The 27,096-nt window shown below is 42.8% G+C and overlaps 2 protein-coding genes across 5 annotated transcripts in view; both read right to left on the bottom strand.

Moving 5' to 3' along the window:
• Window positions 1–3,311, bottom strand: part of kat2b (K(lysine) acetyltransferase 2B) — a 26,971-nt gene extending 23,660 nt beyond the window's left edge. The window contains exons 1-4 of one of the 2 annotated variants that reach the window (XM_080858803.1): window positions 2,965–3,311; window positions 1,534–1,672; window positions 556–701; window positions 249–335 (exon numbers count right to left, since the gene is read on the bottom strand). In XM_080858803.1, coding sequence (XP_080714929.1) covers window positions 249–335; window positions 556–701; window positions 1,534–1,672; window positions 2,965–3,165 — 573 coding nt within the window. In that variant the 5' untranslated portion in view covers window positions 3,166–3,311. The remainder of the gene's footprint in view (window positions 1–248; window positions 336–555; window positions 702–1,533; window positions 1,673–2,964) is intronic. The other variant, XM_080858804.1, reaches the window with a different exon arrangement.
• Window positions 3,312–4,762: 1,451 nt separating this feature from the next.
• rab5aa (RAB5A, member RAS oncogene family, a) lies at window positions 4,763–25,074 on the bottom strand. 3 transcript variants are annotated; one of them, XM_080859004.1, is made up of 6 exons: window positions 24,933–25,074; window positions 21,795–22,032; window positions 12,072–12,223; window positions 9,516–9,638; window positions 8,420–8,513; window positions 4,763–6,779 (listed from the first exon to the last, which is right to left on the bottom strand). In XM_080859004.1, exons 2-6 carry the CDS (start codon window positions 21,958–21,960, stop codon window positions 6,664–6,666), a joined length of 651 nt encoding a protein of 216 aa, XP_080715130.1. In that variant the 5' UTR covers window positions 21,961–22,032; window positions 24,933–25,074; the 3' UTR covers window positions 4,763–6,663. The 3 variants fall into 3 exon arrangements, with proteins under 3 accessions (XP_080715130.1, XP_080715129.1, XP_080715131.1); XM_080859003.1 differs by having other exon boundaries at window positions 21,795–22,029; XM_080859005.1 differs by lacking the exon at window positions 24,933–25,074 and adding an exon at window positions 24,906–24,921.
• Between the last annotated feature and the right edge of the window lie 2,022 nt (window positions 25,075–27,096).

The following is a 27,096-nucleotide window of genomic DNA, read 5'->3' as shown; positions in this document are numbered from 1 at the left end:
TGACATAAAAGGAAAACAACGTGTCTACATGCTATTATAACTAAAGACTCAAGTGTTTTGAATGTTTTCTTGTCTGCTACAAGAGCACATCATCTTTCAAGTTTGACAGATACATAAAAACCATAACAGACTAGGACACGTCACAGTGGTGTGTGTGCTTGTTTGTGTGTGTGTGTGTGTGTGTGTGTGTGTGTGTGTGTGTGTGCATGTGTGTTTGTGTGTGTGTGTGCTGATGTATTTGTGTTAACCTGTTCAATGCTAGGCTTCTCAAATGGAGGACTCTCTACAGCTTCTACTGCTGGCATTCCCATCTGCAGAATAGATTTCTTCAGGAGCTGCAAAACACACCCACACATTCATATTTACAGACACACAGCACGCACAACCACACACAAACCATAAGAAAATAAAGACATTTGTACATACGTGCATATAGTGCATATACGTATATATACACAATTGTGTGTGTGTGTGTGTGTGTGTGTGTGTGTGTGTGTGTGTGTGTGTGTGTGTGTGTGTTGCAGGCTAACTCTGCTAAGTGGAGCTGTAACTGACCTTGAAGAGGGAGAAGTAGACCTGCTTGGTGTCTGGGTCCTCCTCCTTGTGCACACAGTTGTAGAGATACTCCACATCTAAGGCCATTCCCAGCAGCCTGTTAACCTCCTCCTCCGAGACATGCTCCAGATGAGTCACATGATCACCTGGACAACCACAGGGAGAACACACATCAGGATCACACACACACACACACATTTGCACACACACACACCATACCTACACATACATACACACACAAACACACACACACCCCATACATACACACACACATGCACACACACACACACATTTGCACACATGAACTGCCAACTGTGACACATCCACAGAAGCCTGCAATGTCATGAAGATATGCTGTAGATATGCTTGTAAATCTGTGTGTGAGAATGCTGACAGAGAGAGAGGGAGAGTGAGAGAGGGGGGGAGAGATGGAGAGAGAGAGAGAGAGACAGCGGGCGAGAGAGAGAGAGAGACAGCAAGTGAGAAGGGGGGGAGAGAGGGGGGGAGAGAGAGAAAGCGAGCGAGTGAGAGAGAGACAGCAAGTGAGAGGAGGGGGGAGAGGGAGAGAGAGACAGCAAGTGAGAGGGGGGGAGAGAGAGAGGGGGGAGAGAGTGAGAGAGGGGGGAGAGAGGGAGAGAGAGAGAAAGCGAGCGAGTGAGAGAGAGACAGCAAGCGAGAGGGGGGGAGGGAGAGGGGGGGGGGGAGAGAGTAAAAGAGCTGAGGGTGTCATGTCAGGGCAACTGATGGTAGTGGAGATAGGGTGTTGCCCACATTCATACCTGCATCACCACCTCCCTGGCTGTCTGTGTCACACCTGTGTGTGTGTGTGTGTGTGTGTGTGTGTGTGTCTGTGTGTGTGTGTGTGTGTCTGTGTTTGTGTGTGTGTGTGTGTGTGTGTGTGTGTGTGTGTGTGTGTGTGTGTGTGTGTGTGTGTGTGTGTGTGTCTGTGCCTGTCTGTGCGTGTGTGTGTTGACTCACTGAGGGAGTGGCTACAGCTGCGACAGGGCTCCAACAGGTTGACGGCCACAGGCTGCTCGGCCCGCGGAGGCGTGGGTGGGGGGGGAGTGGGGGGAGGGTTCTGGCTCTTCCACCCATTACATTTGCACGCTCCCTCAGCCTGTGCACACACACACACACACACACACACACACACACACACATTTGAGTCAGTAGAGTGACCTTACCTTGTAAACCACAGACAGGCCTTTAGCTGGCCGTAATTATATGCCCAGATAAAGCTGTCACAGGTGTAATTATAACACCTTAGATGCACCTAGTTATAGACATCAGTAAATATGTTAGATGTTTGACTTTAAAGGTACAGTCCATGAATGTAATCCAAAACACTTTTTTGTCCAATTCAGCTTTGAGTTGCTCTTCATGGCCCTCTAGCTGTCCATTCAGTGTGTGCCCTCAAAAACAAACAACAAACTCTGATGTTCCTACACAGTCCTTGCTCTGTAGATGGGAAACAAATGTAGTGACTCACACTGGCGTTGGGGTAATCAGATTGGCTGTTGAGCACAAATATCAACAAGCTTTAGCCTGAATCGCAGACTACATATTTAAGTTTACTTTCCCCCCTTATTTCCTCTATAGCTACACTAGACCATTTCCTAAGTCCAGTCAAAACTTTGTCAAATGATAAAAGCAGAAAACTGTAACGACTGTTAAAAGATACATCTATTTGAGAAGGTTTTTTAAAATATAGATAAACTGCTTAGAACATGTCAATACCAGACTCTGCTGTGTCAGTTAGGAGTATGTCGCTGGCCTCCAATGATCAACAACATCGCTGTGCCGCGTGCTCGCCCCGGGAGCGCGCACGGGGGAGCAGCAGCAAGTCCCGCCCCCCAGCAGCTGTCACCCTGTCATAACAAAGACGCTGTTCTGGGCTCGCGGAGCTATGAACTCGACAAACATAATCTCACGTTTCACAACAAACCCCATACGTCAAAACACACACCCTGAAACACACACACTCTCACTTTTCGCCCCGTGTCTGGCATGGTTGTCGCCTACAGCTCAGTGTCCTGTTGCTGGTATGGGCTACACACTCAAGCCAAGATATTCAAAACACTGGATTTGACAACCCGCCAAGTATGTGTGTTTACGTCTTCTCTAGAATACGCAGCTGCACATTTCCTTTGCACATCGTCTGAATATCCCAGTTTTCAGGAGAAAAATGCCTCGTTGTTCGCTGTTTAACTTTCTGCATTCTAAAATTATATAAATATAATATAATATAAAAATGCGGGAAATAAAAACACCAGCTATGGCCCCTTATGCTGCGCTTGCAAAATTAAGCGCTTGTCAGCAGCGCACAAGACACACAAACCAAAACTAACTCATGAGCTAACGCCATAAGACACGGAAAGGTTGGACGGGGAGACAGGTAGGCACGGGTACCTTGCAGGAAGAATACACTCCTAGTTTCTCTAGTTTCTTCGGTCGCGGAGAGGAGCGGAGCTGCGCCTTCTTGACGGCGATACGTGCAGATCCGACCGCCGATCCCGAACACTCCGTTCCCCCGGCTCCAGGTGCTGCCGGGGCCGAACCCGAGGCTCCGACTGCCGGGGAACCCTGCGGGACCCCTGCGCTTTCCGACATCCCGGAGAGCCAGCCCGAACAGGACCCCCGAGTCGAATCTTCGACGCTCTCGGACACACACCCGTTTTCCACTTCTCAACAGCGGGATTCAGACATGGCGTTCATCCCTTTTTTTCTTTCATTTGACATTGTAAGTCCGTCTCTCCTCCGCTAGGGGACACAACAGAATATTCCACTATGAATCGGTAGGGCCAAAAAAATGCTCTCATTCGTTAACAAAATTTCAAGGTCAAACCGGTTCCTGCTGAGAGAGGGAGTAAGGTACGGGCATTTAGTACCTCCGGTAGATAGACGGGCGCTTGAGAAACGCACTATTAGCCTATTTGCATGAAATGGGTTTGTTGCATTATCAGCCAACGTCGCTGATTTGCAAGACAGCTATGTATGTGTTGTTTGCGAGTGGGAGGAGACATGGTCAATACGATTTCATAATTGAGTAATAGGCCTACACGCAAGCCTCTCGTGGAACAGGCCTACGTCTTATTGCGTTATGTAGGAGAACGCTAAGATGTTGCTGGTTTGCTGTGTCAAGTAGGGCCGTTGGCTACTTCCGTGAAAAATATAGCGTTCTGTTGATCTTGACCATAATTGCGTCATCCTCACGTATTGTGTGTATGCAGCAGATGGAAACGGCCCTGTGCTCTGCAACTGCCCCTCGGAGGTCCTCATCACATCTACATCACACCTGTCCAGCAAAAGTTCTTCCTCTGCTTCAGCGCCTGAGCTGGAGCGACATTGCTGGAAATTGTGGGCGAGAAAACTGTCACCTCTCACAACCCTCAGCCGCCCAAGCCCCGTGGAGAAAAAGTACCTTGAAAGAGTAACTGCACCCTTAAATGCGTGTTTTTTTTTTAACGTGTATCGAAATGACTGTACTGTGATGAAACATAATGCTGGTGTTAATATTGATACAATTCGCATTTTTATAAAAAAAATCAGCATGTTATGGGTTGAAAATTGCTCAAGACGCCTATTATACTGTTAAACATCTAACCCTTGCAAGGCCGTTGCTGACGTAGAGCCCCCCCCCCCCCCCCCCCCCCCCCCCCACACACACACACACACACCCTGCTTAGTTCGCTGACCCTAGAGGGACCACCCGCCCCTGCCTCTACCAGTGTTACAAAAGCACTTCATTAATGACAGTTCTGATATAATGACATTAGTTTAGGAAGAGATCACAGTATAAAATGGACCAAAAGCACTTCATTAATGACAGTTCTAATAACATTAGTTTAGGAAGAGCTCTCAATATAAAAGGGACCAAAGGTCTCCACAGAGTTTTCTGAGACTGATGGACTTTAATCTATTACAAAGACTTTGTCTAGACAAGAATGCCCCAGACAGCACTTACGGGGAAGGGACAGGAAAACTGCGTGTATGTGTAATGAACAGAAGAATCAGGTCTCTTTTCATCCTCACCTCTGAATCACTTGTTTGGACCCTTCTCTTGGCCAAATGTGTGCCAAGTCTTAACCGTATCTGGGCCAAATATGTGCCAGGTCTAAACCATAACTGGGTCAACTAACTCATCAGTCAAACCCCGTTCCCAACTGCACAACCACTCACCCAGTAAGTCAACAGGATGCTTTAGGTATCCTTGTCTTTATTCATGTTTTATTTGGTAAATGAATAGTACTGTAAAATGGTCGCATTTAGATTATTATTATTTTTTTTTTTTCCGGCTACATTCAGCACTCACTGCAAATAAACATGTAGAACACACAGCAAATGTAGAACGCTCTCGAGGACACAGAACATGTGGAACCCTGTGTGTGAGGTTCTGCGCGTGTGTGTGGTCAGCGCAGCTCTCCCTCTCCTGCTCACCCAAACCTTTATCCATCATGTGACTGAAAGTTAGCCATTCAGGTGGGGCCTCTGGTCCAGTGCCTTCTGTCTGATTGGTTGGGGCGTCTGATTGATGGAGGGAGGGAGGGGCTTTGTGGTGTTGGGGCATCACTGATAGGATAAGTGCAGGGCGGGGGGCGTGGCGACAGAGGGAACCTGTTAGGACTTCTTCAGCCGGACAGAGACTAAAGAAATGTAAGTCTGTTTTTCTGTTTTCCATTTGTTAATAACACTACATACATTTATAAAGACCACCAAAGATTATAATTTAACCATTTCTGTGAAAAATAAACAAAACAAAAACAAGAGCTCATATGTCCAACCCATAACAAAGCAGGTTACTGGTTACTGTACAGTTTTTTTTTTTTATCATTACCAAGACAACTCCCTAGCAAGCATTAGTTGTGTAAATATGAAATGAAAAGTCGACTACATTGCATCACCCTATGTACAGTAAATTATTTATATATTTCTCTATGTCACACGGTCATCAGACACAGAATCATAAGCATACTTAGTGCAAGGCATGAGAAGACAGCTGTCAGAATTACAGACCAGATGGGGGCAGTGTATGTGTGTGTGTGTACGCTTCAGCAGATTATGGAAAGGGAGTGAAGGAAAAGCAAGAAAACAAATTCTACTTTTGTCTAAATGTGAATATGCGTGTACCCTACTGACTAAGGGTGACGTATAAATGAAGAATAAACTGTAACTATGTGAATCAGTTTATCTCTGTGCTGTTCTCTATGAGGATATCCGGTCACCAAAACCAATCGCACCTCTGTGTACACAAACACCTTCTCTTACCCACGCCTTGTATTCCTCTCGCTCTCTCTGTCTCTCTCGCAAACACACACGCAAACACACACGCAAACACACACACACACACACACACACACACACACACACACACACACACACACACACACAAATAGACAGACAAATACAGACACTCACACATGTGGCCTGCAGATAACAGTGGTTTAGTACTCTGCTTGTGGCCTTGAGATCAGCAACAACTGCCTATGAACAACTGCACAGTATCAGCAGGTCTGCAAGAAGAAGACAGTGTTTATGCTGCTGTGTGTTTGCAGGTGTGTGTGTGTGTGTGTGTGTGTTAACTAAACTCCTGTTTATAGCTTCATGGAACAGCACAAATTCTTGTGCTGTGTTTGTGTTGTTTTTGTTAGGCCTTGTAGTGATGCATGCATTCATAATTCTGCTAAGTACATTTAAAACAACATGAGAGAAGAAATTAAAAAAGACAAAAAGCAAAAATCAAATAAAAAACCAAGTCAGAAAAAGAAGACTTCATTAGAAATATTTCTCTAGAGTCTTTAGCTGTGCCAGAGGGGCGGGGCATAGGAAGCCACACCTCTTGTTTCCAGGGTTACACACAGATTGGGGGAGAGAATTAGTGACAGCTGAGTTAGAGGCGCTCCACTAGACCAGACCATTTGGTGGCGGTGCTTGTAATTAGTCACTTCCTGTTTGAAGGGCGGGGCTTTGTGTTAGCAACTGCAGAGAAGAGACGAGACGGAAGAGGGTGGAGCTTAGCTTTTTGTGTTACTGCAGATCAAAATAGTTTTGAGAGGGAAGGGGCGTCTCAAGAGTGACTGACGAATCACAGCGCTGGAGCAGGGCGTTGCCTTAGTTACTGCAACAGGGGGCCTTGGTGGGCGTGGCGGTCTCCGTCAGGTCCACCCCCCGACTCCGCCCACTGTTAGGACCAGCTGCTTGGGGCTCACTCTTAGGCAACCTTTTCGCTAAGAGAGATAAAGAGTGTGAGTGTGAGTGTGTGTGTGTGTGTGTGTATGTGTGTATGTGTGTGCGTGCGTGTGTGTGTGCGTGTGCGTGTGTGAATGAGTGAGAGACAGATGAACATTTTTAAATCATTCTGACAAAATTGAGGGAACTTCTCCAGGGGCCGTATTCACAAAGCATTTTATCTTACCACTAAGAGTGCTCCTAACTCGCGCTAAAACATTTTACGTAGGAGTAATTTCTTAAAAGTGATTCACAACGCCTCTGAGACCTACTCATACTAAGGATAATACAAACTCCTAAGCTTAAGATAAAAGCACCGTTGCTATGGATGACGTCGATTCTCATGCACGAGTTTAGAAGGGGTGAGGACGGTGATTGGTTGTTGACAGGCTCTCTCATTAAAAACTAATTCGTGACGTCCCTCTAACAATCCCACTATATCAACTGAAAATAAGAGAATAAGCTAGGCTTCAACTTAAGTCATATTAAATAGTTATGGACAGTGCAGTTAGCAGAATGCACACGCATGATGACAAGTTTGTGCATCCAACGGGAATGACACTTTGCACGTTAAGAGAAAAAGAAAGCGATCAATATAAAATATGGCAATTGCATGTAATCAAGGCAGTAATAATTAAAGCACCCAGCAAACTGTTAGGCTATTATATTTCCAGCCCTTGACCACTTCAAATATCAGCACATACGGCCCTTCAAGCGAAACGAACGTGAAACGTAGCCTTAGCGAAAGCCTACTGGTCCCAGGACCAATAGCCACTGTCACCCCAGCGGCATCCAGCTGGTAAGTTCTCAAAAACCTGCTGCAGACCGCTCTCCGTTGAAATGCGCGAGTCATCGGTACATCCAGGCCACGGTGGGCGAAAACGTCCTCATCTTTTGATGGGGCAATTATTGTAATGTGTGTCCCGTCAATGGACATTCCTGCGATCGCCATGGAATTTACTTTGAGCTTGTGTAATTGGCGATTGTCCAAAGGCAACTGGATAAACTGTTGGATGATGTGGGGTCTACAGTGCGTTGATAGTTTGATGAATTAAACGGCTGACTGATGATTCCCAGTGTCGTCATTTGCGTTTTCCGCGAAGCCAAATAGGCTATCTTTAGGTTTCCAAACATTTCACTTCGGGACACATTGTTGTTTAAAGGCGTCATTGCATCCCGCGCTAATTCTACGACAATATTAATACCTTCACTGTTTAAGCAATGTCTTTTATCAATTCCAAGTCGGCTGCAGCCATCTTACGATTTTTTGTGAATAAGTCTTAGTGACTTAGGAGTCCTCATGAGGAGTTTTAAGCTGTCTTAGACTTAGGTGCTACTTTTAGGGATAAAATACTTTGTGAATTGCTCTTAGTAAAAAAAAAATAGGAGTCCTAAATTTAAGACTGACACGCCCATTATTTTTAGGAGTTTCTCCTAAATTCGCCACTTATGAGCTACTTTTAGCCCTAAGATTCTTTGTGAATACGGCCCCAGATCAGGAAGCAGGAAATGTTGCCAATCATTTAGAGATATTGTTTCATAGGTACAAACTAGTATGGATGTAGCAAAACTGTATGAGTAAAATGGAAATGATCAGAAATGCAAACCTATTGCCATTGAAATGATCAGAAATACAAACCTATTGCCATAAAAATTTCGTTGACGTTCATGGATGTCTTTGCTGATGTCTCCATGAAGAGTAGACTATTATCATCTGCATAGGACTGAGCATCCTGCCACAACACAACACAGAGCCTATTAGATGAACCTCCAGAGTAAAGCCATTATACATACACTATGACACTTTATAACCTTAACTTTGATTAGTAAAAAAAAAAAAAACTCTCCTCTGTTAAGCCATTATACATACATGTGACGGTCGTGGTGCGACCGCACATGAACTGTACACTCCGGCCTCATGTTTGCAACCACTAGCGCACCCAAACAGACATGGTTTCCACACACACGCACACACAAACACTCATACGACTGATTACCTTGGGTCCTTGCTAATTACTCTGCTAATTGCCTAGGCTGGTAGGAAGGACACGTGGAATGGTCTGGGCCAGACCACTTTGAAGTGTTTTTATATACTTAGAAAGAGGTTATTTTATTACTTAGGTATTTCTTTGTTGGTTAGAACACTGAGGAATACTATGTTTATGTTGTGTTTAGAAATGGTGCTGGCCGCCTGGTATATATAAATGTTCATTGCTCTGTCTGGTTTGGTTAGTCTTGTCATGTCAGGTAAGTGTTCTTATGTAGACCGTATTGAACTGCTGATTTTTGTCCTCTACCCATAAAGAGGCTAAGCAGGTTCTGTTATGGTTTAAACTGCTGAATGTTATCCTCTGCAGATAGAGGCTTAGCAGGCGATATATCTGGAAACTGTTTCTTTTGGTCGACTGCTAACTCAGAGGCTTAGCAGTCCCCCAGGATATTGGAAGCATAAATAAACCTTTATTGTTGAACCCTCACTCTGTCTCTGAGCTTTTCGGGCCAAACCCACATTTTTGACGGCAACCGAGGCTCGGTCCGTTACAATACACTATGACACTTCATAATCTTAACTTTGCTTAGTTAAAAAACCCTCCACAATAAAGCCAATATAAACACACTATGACACTTTATAACCCGGAACTTTGTTTTGTTGTGTTGTGCATGACAACACACGGATAGACATTCACACACACATATGCAAAGGCCTATACATAGGCTTGCACACACACACAGACCTGGAAGTCGACAGCTCTCTTGTTGGCGAGGTCAGCCTTGTTGCCGGACAGGGCGATGACTATGTTAGGACTGGCCTGTCTCTGAAGCTCCTTCACCCAGTTCTTCGCTCGAGCAAATGACTCCTGAGGACACGAGGAGACACACACACAGACACACAGGCGCACACACACACACGCACACACACACACACACACACACACACACACAGACGCGCACACACACACACACACACGCAGACATGCACGCAGACACGCACACACACACAGAGTTGCAAGTAGAATTAGAGTGGGGTTTCAGTGACTTACAGTACAGCTATACATTTTCATTACAATATGACCCATGATCCATGACCTTGGTGTTGCCAGCACTATGCTCTACAAGTTGAGCTAAAGGAGGGACAAACCGCTCAATGGCAGCCTGTGACCACATCCACACCAGAGCAAGGCCAGATAGGACTTATCTTAAGAAGCTGGCACAGGAACCCACACTAGACAGAGACTTCCCATGCTATCTGTGCTAATGCTAATGCTATCTCTGTAAGCCTCAAAATACATGCAAGTGAAGTGAGCAAAGCAAAGTTCTCTGTTCCTCTCATTTTCTACTGGAGGCAGGCGTCAGGGGCGTAGGCGAGCGAATTGGAGGAAATGAGTGAAAAGAGTTGAGAAAACTTTAATCCTATGCAAACGAATTTTTCAGGCAGCAGCCAATTGTTTGTTTGTAGTCTTTGACAGTTTGAAATGTGGGACCATGAGGCCGTTCAGCCGTTTAATTTGCTAAAAAGAACATCTTAGAGGGCCTTGTAAAGGGTTGTTGTTCCTGGTACGTTAGATATTTTATCCGGAAATACTATTCTGATCTAAAAACAAGTGACTGGATAGCCTACTAGCTGGCTAGCTCAGTCTGTTGCACCATTTCCCCACAGCACAGCACACCCACACAGCGAAGCAAGCACTTCACTTTGCTTCCATGTATTTTCAGCATTAGAGTGTACCTCATTATACCTCATGGGTGGTAGCTGTAGATGGCAATAGACACCTGTAATGTTTAGCTTATGTAAACTTAGAAAACAACCTTTTCCCAAGCTAACTAATGTTTAGCCGACATGTTTAAATATTAGTTCCGTGACCCAATAACCACAAGCCAGGAACGGCCCATAAACTTGACACCCTGTTTGTTAGTGTGTGTGTGTGTTTGTGTTTGTGTGATAGGGTTTATCTCTCTCCTGTGTACCAAACAACAGTATTTGTGAGAATTTGTCTGACACAGACAATATCCTGTTATGTGCGCTATGTGCATAGGGGGACCCGATTCCTCATATTTGCAAACGACTTGTGTGTGTGTGTGTGTGTGTGTGTGTGTGTGTGTGTGTGTGTGTGTGTGTGTGTGTGTGTGTGTGTGTGTGTGTGTGTGTGTGTGTGTAAAAGTTTCGAGTGAAAGCATCTTTTAAAACAGTCTCTCTTGTGTCGTCCAAGTGACTGGATGGTAAACCGAATAGAGTATTTCTAGTAGGTGACACGGACAATCTCCTGTTGTGTGCTCTAGGGGGTGAAAGGGCAAAGCGTTGTATGTTGTGCGGACCTGATTCTCTAGACATTGTGCAGAGTTCATATGAGAAAACGGCTTAAGTGTCATAGTTTATATCATGAAACACAATCATCAAAGAGTTGAATACAATGTTTTAATAAAACAATAATATAAACTAATCATTTATAATAAATTCTATGAGAGGAGATATCCTGGAACAATCTGACTCAGACTCTTCACCACTCCGCGTTTTATATAAATGCAACCGTTGAATTGTACAATGTCTACATTCATTCAAAGCGACAAAGCAAAAAGTGATTTTATAATTTTACATTTGACATATGGAATAGGGGAAATGTACAAATGAACATGTATTGTGAAGACAGCAGAGTGTACAACTTAATGTGCACCAATTGCTTTTCTGACTTAACTAAGGTTCAGAGTGACCGCTCGTGTTGGTTGTGGGGTTGGTTAAAGATATCCCTCACACTCTGCAGCCTACAGCCCTACCACAGCCGTGGGTGGTACCTTTGACCAGCCCAAATCTCACTTGTGTCATACTGCCTAAGTAAGTCATCTAAGACAAGGATGGCAAGGACAACAAATCAAAATAAAATTGCATTGCCTAAAGACTACCCCTCACACCCCCATTCCTAAGAAAACACAACACAGGAACAGGATGGGACGGGACACACTTTTCCGGGATTGGGACGGGATAGGAATCTTTTTATATCCATCATGGCAGTGGGACAGGACGGAGTATTATTGTGGGAGTGGGACGGGACAGGAGTATTATTGTGGGAGAGGGACGGGACGGAGTATTATTGTGGGAGTGGGACGGGACAGGAGTATTGTTGTGGGAGAGGGACGGGACAGGGTATTATTGTGGAAGTGGGATGGTGGACGGTAGAAGTAAAAAAAACACTCCTGTGTCACCCGCTAGTGTGAGTGAGAGTGTGTGTACACATGTCCATGTGCGGGTATGTGTGTGTGTACAGTGTGTGTGTGTGTGTGTGTGTGTGTGTGTGTACCTCGTTGGTGATGTCGTACACTACAATGGCAGCCTGTGCTCCTCTGTAGTACATGGGGGCCAGGCTGTGGTATCTCTCCTGTCCTGCCGTGTCCCAGATCTCAAACTTCACCGTTGTGTCATCCAGACACACCGTTTGGGTCAGGAAAGCAGCTGAGGAACACACACAAACACACACAAACACACAAAAACACACACACAGGGGCAGACAGACACACACACACACACACACACACACACACACACACACACACACACACACACAAAGGGGCAGACAGACAGACACACACACACACACACACACACACACACAAAGGGGCAGACAGACAGACACACACACACACACACACACACACACACAACCAAGCAAAGAGGCAATTAGACAGCTTGCAAACTGAGTAAGAGATGTTTCAGTTTCATTTCTGTATTACAAACCAAATTTCCCAATTATAACCGATATATTGATTATACAATCACTAAGGTTGGGCTAATCAACCTATAGTCACATCATTAATAAACTGATCAATACCGTACACAACGGACTGAGGTCAGTCATCAAGGGTATGGAGCATTGTATGCGTTATAGATTGGACATAGCATAGGGAGTGGGGGTGTGTCTGGTTGTGGGTGTGTGTGTATGTGTATGTGTACGTGTTTGTGTCTGTGTGAGTGTGTGTTTCCATCTCTGTATATTTTCCTTCACTGTCCCAAAGAAGGAGAACCTGGCTTAAAAACACAACCAACAGACCTCATACACACACGCTATACAGAAACACAGTAGCCATTAGGACTAGGTATTGGCACAGATGCTCCGATTTTATTCGATTATTCAACTTCACCAGCTTATGATTCAATTTGATTCAATTACATCCAGATTCAATATCGATAGGATTTATATATGAAATACTACATATCATCTTTCCATGTGTCCATGTCAAAAAAAACAAATCATAGAAACCACTGAAGGCCAATGTTTTGTCTACTAAATTCTTTTTTTTGGAGACACACATGGATATAGTTGCTTTAACAGTGGAAAGATGGATGTAACAACAGTGTTTCCTCAATGCCTTCGCAGTTAAACAAGAGAGCGCAATCTAATGAGGAGCACTGGTAATACTTGGATTGCCTTTAATACGACAGTAAGGCTATGTTTAACCAAAAAAAAATTAGCCTACAAAAAAAAATTATAAAAATAAAAAATTAGCCTACATTGTTTAATGTTTGTCAATACATTTTACAGATAAATGTCAAATCGGACACACATAAAAAAAAAAAAGGTTAATCAATAAAATCAACTCAATAGCAAATTTTTGTGTTCACTTATTGCCCCTGGCTATAAAAGGTGGAGTTTTACCTGCACTGCACTCTACCTTTGGAAGTCTAACAATGTGGTGTGATGAAGTAACCTAAAACACAGAATTGAACATTTTGTCCAGATGGCAAAGTGACGACTCCCCCATTCTGCTTTTAGACGGCCTGAAACATACCACATGAATATACTGCATGACTCAGTCAAAAAAACATATATTCGGCCTTCCTGGCTTAAAGAGAGTGAATTTGTGCATAACATGTGCATAAATATACATATATATACATTTTTTAAATGTGCTCTATAAATAAAGTTGACTTTACATGACGTAGAATGAACTCTTTATATCTACATAGTAGGGCTGGGCGATATGGGAAAAAGTTATATTTCGATTTTTTCCCCCAAAAATTTTCGATTTCGATTTTATATCACGATATGAACAAAATCACCCCAAAATTTTTTGAAAAACGTACATGCAAATACCCGCATTCTGGTGCATTTTACCATGTTTTTCTCTGAGATGTAAATCATGTTATCAGCATATCAAATTCACAATTGATATAGGTTTGGTGGCCTGATAATTATGTTGGCTACATTCAAACTGACCACCTCATTAAAGTATGACTGTTCAGGTCAGAAATGGCCAAATGTGTATTGAAACCCAAAGTCTTTAAGGATGGAAGCTGCCAGAAGTAAACGGTTCACGTAGGGGAAATAGTTTTCATACATGGCAAAGCTTGACAGCATGCCCAGCACACCAATGTTCATTTTATTTGTGGCAGACATCATCTTTCGTGTGTGAGTCAAAGAGAGGTATACAATGTTCATTTTATTTGTGGCATTGACATCATCTTTCGTGTGTGAGTCAAAGAGAGGTATACAAGTGAGTGACACATTAAAAAAAAAAAATCTTCTTTGGTGAGTGTGTGTTTAGTCGCTGCTGTCGTTAGAAAAACTGCCATTAGCTAGCTAACGTTAACGCCAGATTAGCTCACGGTTGATAACAATACGATTATAGCCAGATAATGTCCATTGGGTGGTCCTTAATTGTCCACTACAGGTAAAACTTGGGCAACTCTGACTTACTTTCCTCTTCTTCGAAAAAAAATCCGTATGTCCATTTCTGTGGTCTGCTTCTAGCGCGACGCTCCGATCAAATCAGAGAATGAATGAACATTAATGACAGTTGAATCTGCGTGCGTGATGAGGCTGCGTAGTACACCAGGAAAACGCGGAGTGGATTTATATTGCTGTGGGTATTCCCCACTGATAAAGTTGAACGGATTTAATTGTGAAGCAATGGAAAGAATAATGGACTAGTAGACCAGCAGTCACGCACGCACTATTTTGACTGCAAAAGTGGGGGGGTCGAAACGACTTGTTTTGAAAAGTGAGGGGGTCTTGTCCCCCCCAATTACATTGTCGCGACGCCCATGGGCTACGTGCGGCGCTGTATTCGCGGGTCTGTGAAAACATTAGGGCCTTATACATGTGCCACTGAGATCAGATCAGTTTATCGTATCGTATTCGCGTGTAGGTGTGAAGATTTTCAAGGGAAACGGCTCTTGTCGTTACCTGTATACATGTGCAAAATGTGAAGCGGTTACATTGCCTCGGGCATGCGCAAAGACCACGGAGATGTGCTCCCACCTGGTTTGTTTACTAACAACATCAACGTGGATCCGCATCGGGCACAGGCAGTGTAGTGGCTTAAAGTTCCCTTCTTTCTATCAGCATATAGTTCTTAATATTTTCTTTGAATAACCACTCTCGGATGGAAGGAAACGAGTCTACGCGTGGATGTGTTTCAACAACGGTAGAAAACTGTGTTTGCTCCGTCTTTTACTGGACTCATAATTATATGACAGTGGTAGCCTATTAGTTACAGTTGAGACACCCGAAATAACTTGCATGCGCAGCAATCCTGAGACGTGATTTTTAGTTTGCACATGAATACTAACGTCTTCTTTGATCCCAGGAAATTTGAGCACATAACCCATCTCCCTTACGGAGATATTGGCGAAAGTTAACCTACTTCATTGCAAACGTCTAGTTTTTCAAACGTGTCTAGTTTGTGTGCAGTAGTGAATAGAGTCACAGTCTACTACACCATACATAGCATTTCATGTTTGTAGAAAATGATTAAGGTGCAACAAATGCCAATAAGCATATTTCAATTAAATGATGCACATTGCAAGCAAAATGGTGCGGCTGGAGCACAGGGAGGGACAACGGTGACGCAGTTTGGATGTAGCGACAAACATTTATGTGCTGTAACAAACAGTGTTAACCAGTATGTGAGTAACGTGGCTTTTATTAAAACATAGCGTGTGTAATGTGTAGCTATTTCATTCCGTTTATTAACCTTTCCGGCTGTCTGTATTACTAACCAGCAGCAGACGTAACGGAAAGGGAGCATTTTACTCCCCGGCAATCTCTCTACAAACTTCCATATAGACGCGGGATCAGCAGAGGAAAATCTACTTTCCTTTTGGGAGAAACCAGGCCAGTCGTTCCCACGACTACAGCACCTTGCAAAACGAATTATATGCGTTCCAGCAACAGGTGCTGCGAGTGAGCGCTCCTTCAGTGCAGCAGGGCGCGTTATAGAAGCCAGGCGAGAGCGCCTGAATCCTGACACTGTAGATGCTATTTTATTCCTGCATAGTGCTAAGACAAATTCTAAATAGAACGAAGGTTAGGCATATCAGCAGAGGTATATTTTGGTTACATTAGGATGGCTACGTTTATAGCTTGCGTTTTGGGCGCACCACAATGCCAAGAAGTTTGTCGCGACTGTAATGGCATATTTCATTGTGGGGGTGATTGATAGTTTAAGGCTTACGAGACACGGTGTTTTCCGATGTTTTACTGAGTCCTCTCTGTCTCTATCACACACACACACACACACACACACACACACACACACACACACACACACACACACACACACACACACACACACACTAACGGAAGCAAAAAAGGTTTAAATTAAGTGACATCCCTCAAATGTCGCGTCTCCCGCAAACCTGCAAACTATGAGTCAGCTGTCAGTATTGGAAGAAGCCTTAACTTCTCGAAGATGAAACTTCCTGGGTTATTTTGTTTCGTTAGGCTATTAGTTATATTTTAAAACAGCCAGTCATTGTAGCCTACCACTCATGGAATAAGGAATTTCAAAGAGATGATGGAGTGAACTTTCTAGCCTCCTGTCACCGTCTCCCCCCAGTCACGCACGGCCTCCCCCATGACACATCGGCCTGATTTGACACGCCCTTTTCTAAGACGAATGAACGTGGTAAACCACCTCTCTCGAAAGGCTCAGACGATCGGCGGAAAAACTAACGGTTTACATCTAGACCCCTTATACATGAGGCAATTGTAACACGTTCGCGAGTTTCTATCGTGGTAGGCGCAATGTAACAGCTTTACATTGACGCATGTATAAGGGGCTATTAATTTTTTTTTTTTTTTTTTGAAGGCGCCGTCTAATCGAACGTCTCATTTAAAACCGTAGAAAAAAATTACATCGCGATTAAAATCGAAATCGAAAAATCGCCCAGCCCTACTACATAGGGAAAGGGACTTCTTCTACAGAGTCCGCCAAGTGTACATAGAAGCGTGTGTGTGTGTGTGTGTGTGTGTGTGTGTATATATATTTTATACACACAGGTATGTCATTAAGAGAAGTTTAGACATCATGATTTATTTACTTCCTGCTTTTCACCAAAAAGAGGGCTTTTTGAAGAAAGATGGTGTTATTTTCAGGGATGACAGCTTTATATACAGTGCCACTTGAAAGTATGTGAACCCCTTGAGCAATTAAGAGTTTTCTGTTGTTTTACCATGATTTTTCATTTTTTTCATCACCAATTTTCCATAGATGAAATGTCAGGTTTATGTTTATCATTTGCATGAACTTCAGTGTTTCCCCTACAATGATATTAGGGTGGCGCCCCGCCCCCCCAACGGCCCCGCCCGCCCCCCCTGGAAGCTGAAGTAAAAAAAATATAGCGCCAGATCACAAAACAAGTCATTTAAGGTTACCTTTACCATAAAACATGTAAAATTATACTTATTTTTTAAGTAAAACTGCTTATCCTAACCCCTAATCCTGAAGTATAATTGTTGCATACTGTTACTGTAAGATGTTATATTGACTGCTGTCGCGCATCGCGCCGCGCCCCTGCCGCCGTACCCCTCCCCCCCCCCCCAAGCTGTAAACCTAGGGGAAACACTGAACTTGTTTAGACGGAATTGTTTGAGTAGCCAAAAAACTACATGAAACATGGAATTAGTGTATTTTCAAAAGTAAGTGAACCCCCATCTGCATTGGTAAAGTCAAGCAGGTAACAGATTATGTGAAACATATTTGGGTGCTTAATAAGTCAATTAAGCAAACCAATCAACTGAGACATCCTTAGGAAAAGGGTTGGGCAACACAGATTAAAAGAGAGAGGAAACCAACTGAACTACTGTAGTGCCAAGGTGTACCCACACAGATCAATAATGCTGAGAGGAAATGAGATATCCGAGAACATCAGGAAGAAGGTACTGACATCCCATCAGTCTTGGGAAAGCTATAAGAGATCTCCAAAAGATTCTAGCTCCATCAATCCATCCATCCAAGTCAAATTATTTAGAAATGGAGGGCATTCAACATGACCGCATCTCTGCCTAGAAGTGGACGCTAGGGGTGGACGATATGAGCTAAAATTCATATCACGATATTTTCCACTGTTCAGACGATATCGATATGATATCACGATATATGAGGGTAAAAAATCTGAATCACATTTTAATAGCCATTATTAGCTTAATGATATTAGTTAAGGCAAAATATGTCATCATGAAAAGTAAAAATCGAATAATGATCAAATAAAATAAATATTTCTCTACTGATATGTGCTACAACTGTAATTTCTCTATGATTCCAATCATTTCAAGCATTTTTATAATCATAAATTGACGAATTTGCGCATTTACTGTTCAAACAGAGAGGAGACAAGCGAGTTGATGCAGTGACGAGCAGTGCCTCATCAGATTGTGCAATCCCTCACTTACTGGGTTGAGCGCACGCCTTTTGCTTTCTCATAGTTTGTCACCAGTGTAGTTTTTGTGGACACTTGTATTATATGTCCTTTCTATCCATAGAATAGGGGATATATTTCACGTATGTGTAGAACCTATTTAGTCTTGCTGATCTGACATAAACCTGCAGTGAAAAAGCACTGAGGGGAGGCAACCCGTAGCCTACTTCTCTCTTAATGAAGGGGCCGTGAGAGAGCCTGAAACTGGAATATCAATCGAAACGTAAAATGTTAAATAATGGGAGACCAATGCCGGAGCTAAAAGGTACGCTTCAAACGACAGGACAGAAACTAGCGCAATCGACTAGTCATGTTTAAAGCCAAATTGCTTTTGAAAAATGTTGGAACCTCATGAATAGATTTGGCTTTGGACGAAGAGCGGAGACTAAATATTAGCATGAGCAATATTCACTAACATTACATTGATATCAGAGTGAGCCCTTGCTCTGTCGATTTCCCATTATTTCTCTTAGGATTGTTTATATCTACTGTATGTGAAGCCATTTCACATCACACAAGTGGTTGTAATCATTTTGAACCCATGGCGGTGATGGTGAGCTGATTTTGAGAAATAAAACTTTGCAGCTAAAGTTGTGTTTCCTGGTTGTTACTGGTTATTGAATTGCTGTGTTAGCTAAGGAAGCGTTTAATAACCATAAACGATTTAAATGGAAGAGTTACATTTGCATGAAATGATGGCTATCTAGCTGATGATAGTTCGCTCGATTTTACTCATAAAACTATAATGGGAAAAGGTAGAAACTCTCAGGGTGCCTGTGCAACTTCGTATGAAAGATTTTCATACATTAACACGAGTTCATCACAAGCTAGAAGCTGCCAACTGTATGTAGCCTACCTATGTGTGTTAAGAATGATGATATGAAATATGATAAACAACCAGTAGACAATTTGCAAGCTGCCAATTGAATGGTGATTTAACAGGTTGCTTGGTGCTTACACCTTTGGTTAAAACAACACGGCGACACAACTGTCTATTATTCTTTTTTGGTTGGGGTCGGGGATTTTAAAGCAAAACCAGTTCCAAACAACAGAGGTGCCCCCTTTCTTCTTAACCAATTCATCCTCCTGCTCTTGAGCAACATCAATTTTTGGGTTTTCGATCATCCTGGATTTTAGATGTTTTCCTCAATAGTCACCCTGCCTCCTTACTGCAGCTGCCTGCACGCTTCTTTTTTGCTACCACTACATGTGCGCAACAAGTGCATGCGACGTGAGCTCAAAAATAGGTCCACATACAGTGCCACTTGAAAGTATGTGAACCCCTTGAGCAATTAAGAGTTTTCTGTTGTTTTACCATGATTTTTCATTTTTTTCATCACCAATTTTCCATAGATGAAATGTCAGGTTTATGTTTATCATTAGCATGTACTTGTTTAGAGGGAATTGTTTGAGTAGCCAAAAAACTACATGAACCACTGAATTAGTGTATTTTCAAAAGTAAATGAACCCCCAGCTGCATTGGTAAAGTCAAGCAGGTAACAGATTTGGTGAAACATATTTGGGTGCTTAATTAGTCAATTAAGCAAACCAATCAACTGAGACATCCTTAGGAAAAGGGTTAGGCAACACAGATTAAAAGAGAGAGGAAACCGATCAAACTACTGTAGTGCCAAAGTGTACCCACACAGATCAACAATGCCGAGAGGAAACGAGATATCCGAGAACATCAGGAAGAAGGTAATGACAGCCCATCAGTCTTGGGAAAGCTATAAGACCATCTCCAAAAGATTCCAGCTCCATCCATCCAAGACAAATAATTTAGAAATGGAGGGCATTCAACATGACCGCATCTCTGCCTAGAAGTGGACGCCCATCAAGACCATCAACAAGAAGCACCAGAAGAAGAATAAATCAGGTTAAAGTCAACCCACACATCACCTCTGAAGAGTTTCGGACCTCTCTGGCAGCATCTGGGGTAAATGTACATGGGTCTACTACAATCAGAAGAAAATTGTTGGTTTTGATCGTGACCAATTAATTCTATCTCAGACTCATCTGTCCAAAGAAGGGACTTCCAGAAGGCCTTTGGTTTATCCAAGTGCTCTCTGGCAAAGTTGAAACGGGCAGTTTTGTTCTTTCTTGAGAGCAGAGGCTTCCTTCTAGCAACCCGATCATGAATGTCATGTCTTTTCATTTTTCGTCTGATTATAGACCCATGTACATTTACCCCAGATGCTGCCAGAGAGGTCCGAAACTCTTTAGAGGTGATGCGTGGGTTGACTTTTACCCGATTTATTCTTCTTCTGGTGCTTCTTGGTGATGGTCTTTATGGGCGTCCACTGGTAGGCAGAGATGCGGCCATGTTGAATGCCCTCCATTTCTAAATTATTTGTCTTGATTGGTAAGTACATGCAAATGATAAACATAAACCTGACATTTCATCTATGGAAAATTGGTGATGAAAAAAATGAAAAATCATGGTAAAACAACAGAAAACTCTTAAGTGCTCAAGGGGTTCACATACTTTCAAGTGGCACTGTATTAACATACATTCTTTTATTCGTAAGAACCAAGAAAGGTTCGATAAAAAAAGATGTAGCTACTAAGTACTATCACTCAGTTGAAATTGGCAATAAAAAAATATTAATTCCAAATTCAAATTTATGAATTATGAATAAATCGCGATATCCACGATATTACAAAATCCATATCATGACTTGGCAAAATCGCGTTTTTTTACTATCAAACCGGTATATCGGCCACTCCTAGTGGACACCAATCAAGACCATCACCAAGAAGCACCAGAAGAAGAATAAATCAGGTAAAAGTCAACCCACACATCACCTCTAAAGAGTTTCGGACCTCTCTGGCAGCATCAGTTTGTAATCCACATTGTAATCATCCAAAAACAAATGTTGCCTAGCTTTTATTTCTGCATTTCTTTTTGAGTGTGTAAATATGTGTTTCTGTACAAACATTTATTTGGATGAACATCTATTCATATGGTCGTTTGCATGCTCCCAGTGTGTATGCATGTACTGTCAGTATACACAGTTGGATGCATGCATACTTGTTTGTTTGTTTGGATGTGCATATGCACTGCATACACGTGTGGGATTATGTGTTACATATGTTATTCATTCACATTGTGCATTATGTCCAAGTGTATGTTTGCATACATAACTGGGTCTGTGTAAGTGTGGATCCATTCACATTATGCATTATGTCCAAGGTGGTGTGTGTGCATTCCATATGCTGGAGTTTGTGATTGAAAAACGATTTAGTTGTTTGAGTGTATGTTGTGATTGTGTGTGTGTGTGTGTGTGTGTGTGTGTGTTTACGTCGGGCTCCCTTGGAGACTAACCTCCTATTGTGCTCTCCTGGAACTCGTGGAACTGGCCCTTGACGAAGCGCAGGACCAGACTGGACTTGCCCACGGCAGACTCTCCCAGAAGCACCAGCTTGAACTGGCAGATCTTGTTGCCGGCGTTGGGCCCGTTGGGGCGTGTCGCTCCTCCCCGGTTGGCCATGACCTGTGTCAATCACCCCACTCCGTGTCACTCACTCACACACACGCTGCACTGTCCCGTTGTTGCCGGCTGCTGGGACCAAACACACACACACAAACAAACAAACAAACAAGCAAATGGTTAGGCCTTTACTCAATGCTAGTTTGTGACAAGTATTCCCCAATGATTGAACAACCATTCCACCTGAAGAGGCATTTTTGTTTCAGTTCTCTATAGCATGCTTTATTAAGTAGTTCATACAACTGCACCTGCATCAGAAGGGATGATGCTGAGGTACTTATGGCCTGAGTCACAAAAAACAGAGCTAAAGTAGGTTTGACTTGATGGGAAAGGATGTACAGTGCCTTGCATAAGTATTCACCCCCTTGGATGTTTTACCCTGGCTCTCTTCCATAAAGCTTTGATTGGTGAAGAACCCAGGCAACAGTTGTTGTATGCAGAGTTTCTCCAAACTCAACTGCTGAAGCTAGAAACTCCTTCAGAGTAGTCATAGGTCTATTGGTGGCCTCTCTTAGTAGTCTCCTTCTTGCACGGTCTCTCAGTTTGTGAGGACAGCCTGATCTAGGCAGATTTACACATGTGCCATAATCCATCCATTTCTTGATGATGGATTTAACAGAATTCTAGGGGATGTTTAGTGCCTTGGACATTTTTTTGTATCCTTCCCCTGACTTATACTTTTCAACAACCTTTTCACTGAGTTGCTTAGGGTGATCTTGGGTCTTCATGGTGTAACAATAGCCAGGAATACTGATTACTGAATACTGACCAGTGAATGGACCTTCGAGACACAGGTGTCGTTATACTACAATCTCTTGAGACACATTCACTGCACACTGATCCCCATTTGACTAATTGTGAGACTTCTAGCACAAATTGGCTGGACCTCTGTTGAATTAGGTCAATCTATTTTAAAGGGGTTGAATACTTATGCAATCACTTATTCTCATTACATATTTTTATTTCATTTACATAACTGTGTAGAAATCTGTTTTCACTTTGACATTAAAGAAGGCTTTTTTGTGAACTTTTTTGTCCAAAAAGCCAACTTATATTGACCATGACCCAATTATAAAAGCAATAAAAGGGTAAAACATCCAAGGGGGTGAATACTTATGCGAGGCACTGTAGAGCTACAGCAAGAATCTACTTACACGCCATGAAAACTGAAATAAATACTACACATCATCAACACAACACTGGGGAAGCGGAACAAGTGAGAATTTGAGACGCTTTCCGTCTGGTTCAAACTGCCAGGAAATCAGCCCACTGCATTTAAACAGGGGAGGTTGGGCCACTGATCAGAGACAACGGAGATTACGGGCCGGACGCCAATCATAATGTCAGTGGAGATGTCAAAATAAACATCAAAACATCATGGGGGCACCTAAGGGTAATGCCACTTTATAAAAAAGCATCCCAGAAGTTCATATTAGTTCAGCTTAAGAAAGACGATAGCGCAAAACTTTCGCAACAGAGAAAAACAAATGCACCAATGTTAGCAACCTAATATGTGTCATGAGACATCGCTAAGGCCGTGCACCAATATCCGTGTTTACACGAGAATCGAAGTGGACTAACTCCTCCTGCTAGACATATCTTACATGTATCTGGGTACCAGAGCTTCAAATATTTAACATTATATGGGCATTGAAGTACCTGATTAGCTAACGACAACATACACATACCAAACATCATATAGGCTACTACCCTTTGCCAGGCCCAACCATATAGTGTGATATTTTGTTAATCAATGATCTGTACCCATAATTTAGGGTCGAAAGCTAGGCAGTACTACTAATGAATGTCGCCCATCACAAACAGCATACATCCCTTTGAAACAAAGCGTAATACATAACAACCAAACCCAACAGGATACAACTACATAGTTATTAACTATCCTTGAAAATGTCCTTATTACTGACACAAACTACCCCTTGCGCTGTGCAGTTTAATGATACCAAGTAACCTCGGGTTGTTTTCCACGGACATATTCCAAAGCTTCAAAACATACCTATGGAATTGTTGAGGTGTTGGCTAGCTGCCGTTAACCGCAGCTAGAATGCAACAGATGCAGGGATATATTTAAATCAACAGGCGGATTATGTATTTATAATATTTACAGCCCAGCTATCCAAACACATCCAACTGCAAAACGACGATTGTCAATAGCGTACTTGTTGCCAGTCAGCTTGTGCGCTAGCTGTGACAAACAAGCTGGTTATTGAACATGCTAGCAAGGCAGCTATCAAATTAACATTAGCAATTTATCGACCAGATACATTGTGAGAGACCCGAGGCTGCCGGAGCATCTGCCAATTGTAGGCACCACTCCTAATCAAGTTGCTACATCATTCCCAAGCCGTCAGCCGTTCCACAAATTCCGCATCTGATTTTGTTTTCGTAGCTAGAATTCTTAAGAAGGCCGCCATTTTTAAACACACACAGGAGCAGATAAGGGTTAGCTTATTTGCTTGCTTGTTTACCTCAAAATGCCACCGTGGCAGGATAAGCCCAACAGCTAGCAGTTTGACATCAAGTCCTACATTGATGACAGCTGATTCTCATGCTGCTGAGTTGCTAAGGCAGTAGCATTAAACTGCGACAGTGGCTTCAAGCTCACAGGCAGCATAGATAACTTGCTAGCTTAGCATGTTTACTAGCTAGCTAGCTAACAAGTAAATATGCCATTTAACTTATATTGCTAGCTGGCAAAGCATTGGACAGTACACTTGTATATGAAACAAGACATAAACTGCGTTAATCCCTACGGCTTAACAGTCATAGTATCGTCACAACACAATTAGCTGTCATAACAAATACAGGATGTTACCAAATTCAGCCCAGGGCCTGTTTCATTATTGTCATCTTGTGATGCTAACTAGCCACCTATCTAGCTACCTAGCGTAGCTATGCCTAGCATGAACGCAGCTACTGTTACAAACCTTCCCCGAACAGATCATTCGTTTTACCTAGGAGTCAGCTGATGATTTTCACTATACTGTTCTCCAACGATATGGTCCGTGAATGATCGTCAACTGTTCAATTCCTTAGTGCTGGACCGTGAAATTATCTCAACAACCCGGATCACGTCTCCTCCTTTCTTTTCTTCGCAACTTCCTCTTCAGAACCAAAACACCATAGAGATTAGGGCCTATGCAAAACACAAACAGTGACTTCCGCCCCTTTGCCACGTCAGAGTCGCACAGCCAAGTGTCGCTGCCCCATAGACATGTATAGGTAGACCCCGCCTCCACTGATTCTCGGCGAAACGCGTCGCCGCCAATTTGGGAAAGGAGCTCTCTGCCGTCAGAGGTCTGTCCGACGTGTCGAACAAGCGCAAGTTGCCAGGAGCTGCGGTTTATCTGGATAAAAATCACGATAACCTTTTACATTTCGCAACCAATTTCATGGAGTATTCAAGGGTTTATGCTCTACGTGAAGTGTGTGAAAAAGATTTGCCTCTACGTTACTTTGAATCTCGCTAGTTTAATCGCCAGTCATACATGTGCATGGGTCTATGATAAACGCTCACTTTTCTTGCAAAGTTCGTGCATTTTGAAAATACTGAGAAGATCTATAAACTATCGAAATAGTGCTTCTTTAGTTACTAGTATTGACCATCATTAAGAGAAAGAGCATACATCAAATAGTGAGAAACTGGCAGTCAGTGTGTTTTTCATAGTTTAATAGTTCCTTTTCAAGTATGTGCATTAAGAAACCTTGAACAGTGCAATTGGCAATACACAGTTATTTCACAAATCAACATTACAAAAAAAAGCTATATATTTCTATAGCAGTAAAAAATATACACATCTCAATATATACATAGCCTACACATCTCAATAGTTGAACTGTAATATAAGTAACATAGCATATACAGGTGCATCTCAATAAATTAAAATATCATCGAAAAGTTGATTTATTTCAGTAATTCTATTAAAAAAGTGAAACTCATATATTATATAGATTGTTTACACACAGACTGATCTATTTAAAGTGTTTATTTCTTTTAATTTTCATTATTATAACTGCCAGCTAATGAAAACCCAAAATTCAGTATCTCAGAAAATTAGAATATTGTGAAAAACTTCCATATTGATGACCAATGGTGTCACACTCTAATCAGCTAATTAACTCAAAACAACGGCAAAGGCTTCCTGAGCCTTTAAATGGTCTCTCAGTCTAGTTCAGTAGGCTACACAATCATGGGGAAGACTGCTGACTTGACAGTTGTCCAGAAGACGATCATTGACACCCTGCACAAGAAGGGTAAGACACAAAAGGTCATTGCTAAAGAAGCATGCTGTTCACAGAGTGCTGTATCCAAGCACATTAATGGGAAGTTGAATGGAAGGAAACAATTTGGTAGAAAAAGGTGCACAAGCAACAGGGATAACGACATCTTTGAGAGGATTGTGAAACAAAGCCCATTCAAGGGAGATTCACAAGGAGTGGACTGCAGCTGGAGTCAGTGCTTCAAGAGCATACACGCACAGACGTCTGTCGCATTCCTGTGTCAAGCCACTCTTGAACCAGAGACAACGTCAGAGGCGTCTCACCTGGGCTAAGGACAAAAAGGACTGCACTGTTGCTCAGTGGTCCAAAGTTCTTTTTTTAGATGAAAGTCAATTTTGCATTTAATTTGGAAATCAAGGTCCCGGTGTCTGGAGGAAGAGAGGAGAGGAACAGAATCAAAGTTGCTTGATGTCCAGTGTAAAGTGTCCATAGTCAGTGATGGTTTGGGGTGCCATGTCATCTGCTGGTGTTAGTCCACTGTGTGGTCCAAGGTCAGCGCAGCCATCTACCAGAAAGTTCTAGAGCACTTTGTGCTTCTCTCTGCTGACCAGCTTTATGGAGATGCAGATTTCATTTTCCATCAGGACTTGGCGCCTGCACACACTTCCAAAGGTACCAGTACCTGGTTTAAGGACCATGGTATCCCTGTGCTTGATTGGCCAGCAAACTCGCCTGACCTAAAACCCATAGAGATTCTATAGGGTATTGTGAAAAGGAAGATGCGAGACAACAGACCCAAACACACAGATGAGCTGAAGGCCACTATCAGAGCAACCTGGTCTTCCATAACACCTCAGCAGTGCCACAGACTGATTGCCTTCATGCCACGCCGCATTG

This window comes from Sprattus sprattus, assembly GCF_963457725.1.
Source record: "Sprattus sprattus genome assembly, chromosome: 20".
Lineage (NCBI taxonomy): Eukaryota > Metazoa > Chordata > Actinopteri > Clupeiformes > Clupeidae > Sprattus > Sprattus sprattus.
This window is presented reverse-complemented; position numbering and strand designations above follow the sequence as displayed.